Source organism: Myotis brandtii, unplaced genomic scaffold, assembly GCF_000412655.1.
Source record: "Myotis brandtii unplaced genomic scaffold, ASM41265v1 scaffold29, whole genome shotgun sequence".
Lineage (NCBI taxonomy): Eukaryota > Metazoa > Chordata > Mammalia > Chiroptera > Vespertilionidae > Myotis > Myotis brandtii.
In genome coordinates this window covers 604,689-609,335 of record NW_005361075.1, presented here as the reverse complement: position 1 = coordinate 609,335, position 4,647 = coordinate 604,689, and the positions used below count along the sequence as shown (strand labels likewise).

The 4,647-nt window shown below is 56.8% G+C and overlaps 2 protein-coding genes across 2 annotated transcripts in view; both read left to right on the top strand.

The window, feature by feature from the left end:
* Nucleotides 1–4,647, top strand: part of HOXC4 (homeobox C4) — a 66,105-nt gene that overhangs the window by 920 nt on the left and 60,538 nt on the right. The gene's annotated exons all lie outside the window — the stretch shown is intronic.
* HOXC9 (homeobox C9) overlaps nt 3,903–4,647 on the top strand; it is a 3,544-nt gene continuing 2,799 nt past the window's right edge. Inside the window, exon 1 of the mRNA XM_005869269.2 lies at nt 3,903–4,642. Coding sequence (XP_005869331.1) covers nt 4,395–4,642 — 248 coding nt within the window. The 5' untranslated portion in view covers nt 3,903–4,394. The remainder of the gene's footprint in view (nt 4,643–4,647) is intronic.

Below are 4,647 nucleotides of genomic sequence, written 5' to 3'. Positions count from 1 at the left end.
CCTGCAGGGCGGAGGGGCCGGACTCCCGGCGCGCGGGGATCCCGATACCCACCTGGGGTGGGGGCAGGACGCGGTCTCCTCGCGGCAGGCCAGGAGGGCTCCGCTTCTGCTTCCAGCGCAGGCCTTAGCCAGCAGGAGTTGTGTGTGGGTGTGTTTTCCCCAACAAAGAGGGACCAGGAGAGAGAAGGGGGGAAAGTAGAGGGGAACCAGGGAGGGGGCGGGGAGGGGGAGAGGGCAGCGAAGAGGTGAAATGAGCCCATTTCAGGGGGAGATGGAAAATGAAAGCAAATGGAGCACAGCCTCCTCCTCGCGGGCGGTGCGGACGAACCCGGGAGCGGCCTCCTCGCCTGCGGCGGCTGGGATAGCCCGCTGGGGGCACCGGGGAAGCCTGTTTTAAATTTAATCCGAACTTGACGGTGTGGATTGAACCGGAGGGAATTTAAATCACTAAAAAGGAGGCGCAGGGCGAGGGGAGAGGATGCCTCTAACCTGTCTGCCTGTCTGCCTGTCCTTCCCACGGCGGTGCTGGCTTGCTTGCAGTCGTAGCTGCCCAGGTTTGAGGTGATGGATAAGGCTGCCCCTCCCCCTTAGGGGCTTTCCTGGGCCCAGTGGGATCTTTGGGGGTTGGAGGGGAGTTCTAAGAACCAGAGTAAGGGCAGAGCTGCGAGCTGAAGCTGGGGTGACCCTCTCCACAACAGGGGTTCCCAGTGGCCTCCCATCTCTTGAGTTTCCCCCACTTGCGCTGAGGAAAATTGAAGGGGTGAAAGGGAGTCTTGGAATCTGCCAGGGGATTCAGTAGGAGTGACTGAACCTGGGAAGACAAGCCCCTCCTTCGTGGTGTCCCCACATCCTTGTGCTCCCGTCCCTAGAGGCCTGGATTTGGGGGAGCCTGAAAATCTGCTTCAGAGCCCTGACCTGCCACCCTACCTCCAAATACAGAGAATGGGGTACAGGCCATATGCAGTTGTGGAAGCACCGGGACCTGGGCCTGAACTCAGGGGCTCCCAGCCTCTCCCAGCCCCCCCTCCCCCCCTCTCCAAGGCCAACTCTCTAAGCAAGGCCTAGGCAAAATGGGGTATTGGTGGGGAGGGGGCTGTGGGCGAGGCCTACTTCCTGATCCACAGCTCTGTCTATGCCTGAGTAGGGAGGGTCTGAGTTCATGCTCTATAACTAAGGTGACAATCTCCCCTCAGTTTCATGGGGAAATTGACAGCAGCAGGGAGTGTGGGCCGGAGGATTTCAGCTGTGATTTCAGCTGCCCCATGCTGCTGCCTCTGCCGGTTGGGCAGGGCTGAAAAAAAGGCAGTGGCCAAAGAGGCTAGGAGAGAAAGGGGCATCTGCTCGCAGCCACTCTGCGTGAGAGCTCTCCCCCAAAGCAGAGGCCCATAGAAGAGGTTCTTCGGGGGTATCTTTTTTCTAGGAAAGCTGAAATTGGGGCCGATGGGCCCTGTGGCCCGGCAGAGATGCAAAAGAGGAGCAGGGCGTGAAAGCTCCTTCATCATGTCTTCTTTGCTCCTTGACTAGAGCATGGCTCAGCCCCAGCTGCCTGGAAGGCTGCCTGGGCTGAAATGGGGTTCTATATCCCAGGAGCCTAGTGTACCCACAGGAGCAGGACGCTGGGAAGGGCAGGAGAGAAGGCCTCTTCCTCCTTTGTGTCAGGACAGAAGTGGCCGCTGTGCCTGGAGCCTGTCCCCGGCAAAGGCCCGGCAAGCAAGCGGACTGCACAATGCCATGGCTGCTCCGCCAGCTCTCTATCCCATCCTGCCTGCCTATCACTGCCCTTCCTCTGTCTTGCTCTCTGCACGCCTTCCTTTCCCTGCTCTCCTATCTCTTTTCATCTTGCCTCCCCTCTTTTCTTTAATTCTCCCCTCGCTCCTTCTTTTTAGCCTAATCCTCCGTTTCCTTTCCTTCCCTCCCTCCTTCCTTCCTTCCTTCCTTTCTATGGGCCTGATGCCCTGTGTGTTTCAGTTTTTCGGTCTCAGGCTGTCTCGGGCTCAGTCTCTCTCAGGCTCTGTCCCTGATGTCTTCTTGGTCACAGTCTGGCCCCGGGCCCGCCAAAGGCTACATGTCTGCCAGCAGCCGCCCAAGAGCTGGTCAGGGTCCCCAGCCGCCAGGGCTGGGGGAGGTGCTGACGGCGCTAGGGATTTGGAGAAAGCCTCTGCAGGGGGACTGGAACCTCTTGTCTTTTCCTTGAACTAGTGAGGGAGAATTTTTGATTGACAGCTAACCCAACTCCATCAAGGCCAAAGAGATACTCTGTTTCTTGCTGTTATTTGGATTTTCCAAATCAGTTTAGTCTGGGGGAGGGGAAGATAATCCAATCAGAGCCGAGGGCGAGGAGGTTGAGGCCCCCCCCCAGTCTGTTCTCCCCAGCCCTTAGGCACTTCTCATATCGTGCCCCCCTTTCGTAGAAATCCCAGCCCTGCTTGACCGAAGGGAAAGAGCTGGAAAGGGGGAGGAACAGGGACGGGGGATGGGGCCTAGAAAGCTGGGGTTAGTGTTTGGACTTCACATCTATTCTTCCCCCCTCAACTTTCCTCCTCCCCCCAACATACATACTACACTCTCTGGGACACCTCTCTCCAGTCCTTCTCGGCCCCAGAGGAGACAGGTTGGCCTGGGTGCAGGAGAACCCGCCTGGGCCCCCACCCTGGTGTTTGTTTGGTCCCCTCCTGGGGACAGGAGTGGGAACGAAGGGCAGGCATCTCTGATCTGGAAGCTCCTTCCTTCCCTGCTGCTTCAGAGCCTCCTCTCAGCCTCAGCTCCTGCCTTCTTCTTCTCGCACAAACTGGGACTCTTTCCTTCTGACCCTGAAATTGCATCCCTCCTTCAGACTCGCTCTGCTATGCCTAGGGTGCATCTGCCTCTGGGGACATCACCTGCTCTTCTCCCCCACCAGCCAACCTTCCTGCCCCCTCTTTTGCACTCATCCTGAGAATTTCCTGCTTGTCTAAAGCCCACCTTTACTAAGCCACCGTGGGACAGTCCCACAGAAAGCAGAGGACTGGGTACCAACCCCCCGAATTCAAACAGGAGGGTAACAGCCAACTTATTGGAGGAAGGAAGCCTGGTTGTCTGTTCTTCCCTACAATCACACGGCTTCTCCAGAATTCCTGTGTCCGATCCCAAAGAAACTGCTTTCTCCAAGCCCTCCGTTGCCTTTTTCCCGTTCCAAAAACAGCCTACAATTTTATTTAATGAAAGACACATTTATGAACAATCAAATGATCCTCATAAAATTTTTATTGAAGGACGTAAAAACAAGCTACTTGCCCACGACTGAGGTCGCTCTCTTGCCTTGCCCGCTCTCACCCTGGCTCTCTGCAGACAGAACCCAGGGGTGACTTCTTTTTTGGGGGGGGTCAGGGTGTCCCAGAGATGGAATTGGGGCCAAGGTGGGTGAACAGGAAAATGGGATGGGGTTGCCCCACTTAAGTTGTGTAGATCTGTCCTCCACTTCTTCAAGCTGGCAAAAAAAGAGAGAGAGATAGATATAGACAATAAATTTAAAATAGAGGTGCTTGCATATCTGTACCGAAGCAGAGAGAGGACTTTTGATGCTAAAGGTGTCTGAGGTCCAGAGGTCCTACCCCTCCCACCCGCGGACCACCTTCCCTAACCTTCCCCTACCCCATATTTGGGGGGCTGAGTTGGCCAGGGCAGAGGCACCTCTCCCCTTTCTCTCCTTCCCTCCCTCCACCCCAGCTTCTCCAGTCCCCTCCCACCCTCCCTCTCTCGCTGCTGCGGCTCCTGAAAGAAATACATACATACACACTATTTAAAAACGCATTTTTAAAAGCCACGTTCCGAACTGACAATCGCTGATCTCGGCTCGCGCAGAGACTGCGGGAGCGTCGGGCCGACAGAGACAGATTACGTCAAGAAATAGTTCCTCCACCTACCTCGGCGGCCGCGGTCCCCAGGTTCTGGCGCCCAGCTCCGCCCCGGGGGTCCGGGGACCCTGGGCTCCGGGACTGGCATTTTCACCCCATTGAGAAATCCTCCTGGGGGCGGGGGCGGGAGGCCATCTGCTTATGGGTGGAACTGGGCAAGGGGGTTCTCTGCTGAGAGACGAGTTGTCCTGAGGGGGTGACGGATGCCTTGGGTCCAGAGCTCCGGACCCCCAGGAAAACGCAGGTCGCGGGGATCAGCAGAGAAGGGGGTGGGAGAAGGTATAAAAAAAAAAAAAAGGCAAGGGAAAAAAAAAAAAAAAGCCCCTGCGCATTGATCCGCGCCGTATTTTTGGGTAAATACGATCACGTGGGGGCCGGGGAGCCAATGAGCTGCGGGGAAAAGGCTGGAAAAATAATTACCTGCCTTGATTGTTCTGTGAGCAGATAAAAAGTACATATACAGTTCATACAATAATCTTATGTATGTAAAACCCCGTTACGATGTCGGCGACGGGGCCCATCAGTAACTATTACGTGGACTCGCTCATCTCCCACGACAATGAAGACCTCCTAGCGTCCAGGTTTCCGGCCACCGGGGCTCACCCCGCCGCCGCCAGACCCAGCGGCTTGGTGCCGGACTGTAGCGATTTTCCGTCCTGTAGCTTCGCGCCCAAGCCGGCCGTGTTCAGCACGTCGTGGGCGCCCGTGCCCTCGCAGTCGTCCGTGGTGTACCACCCGTACGGCCCCCAGCCCC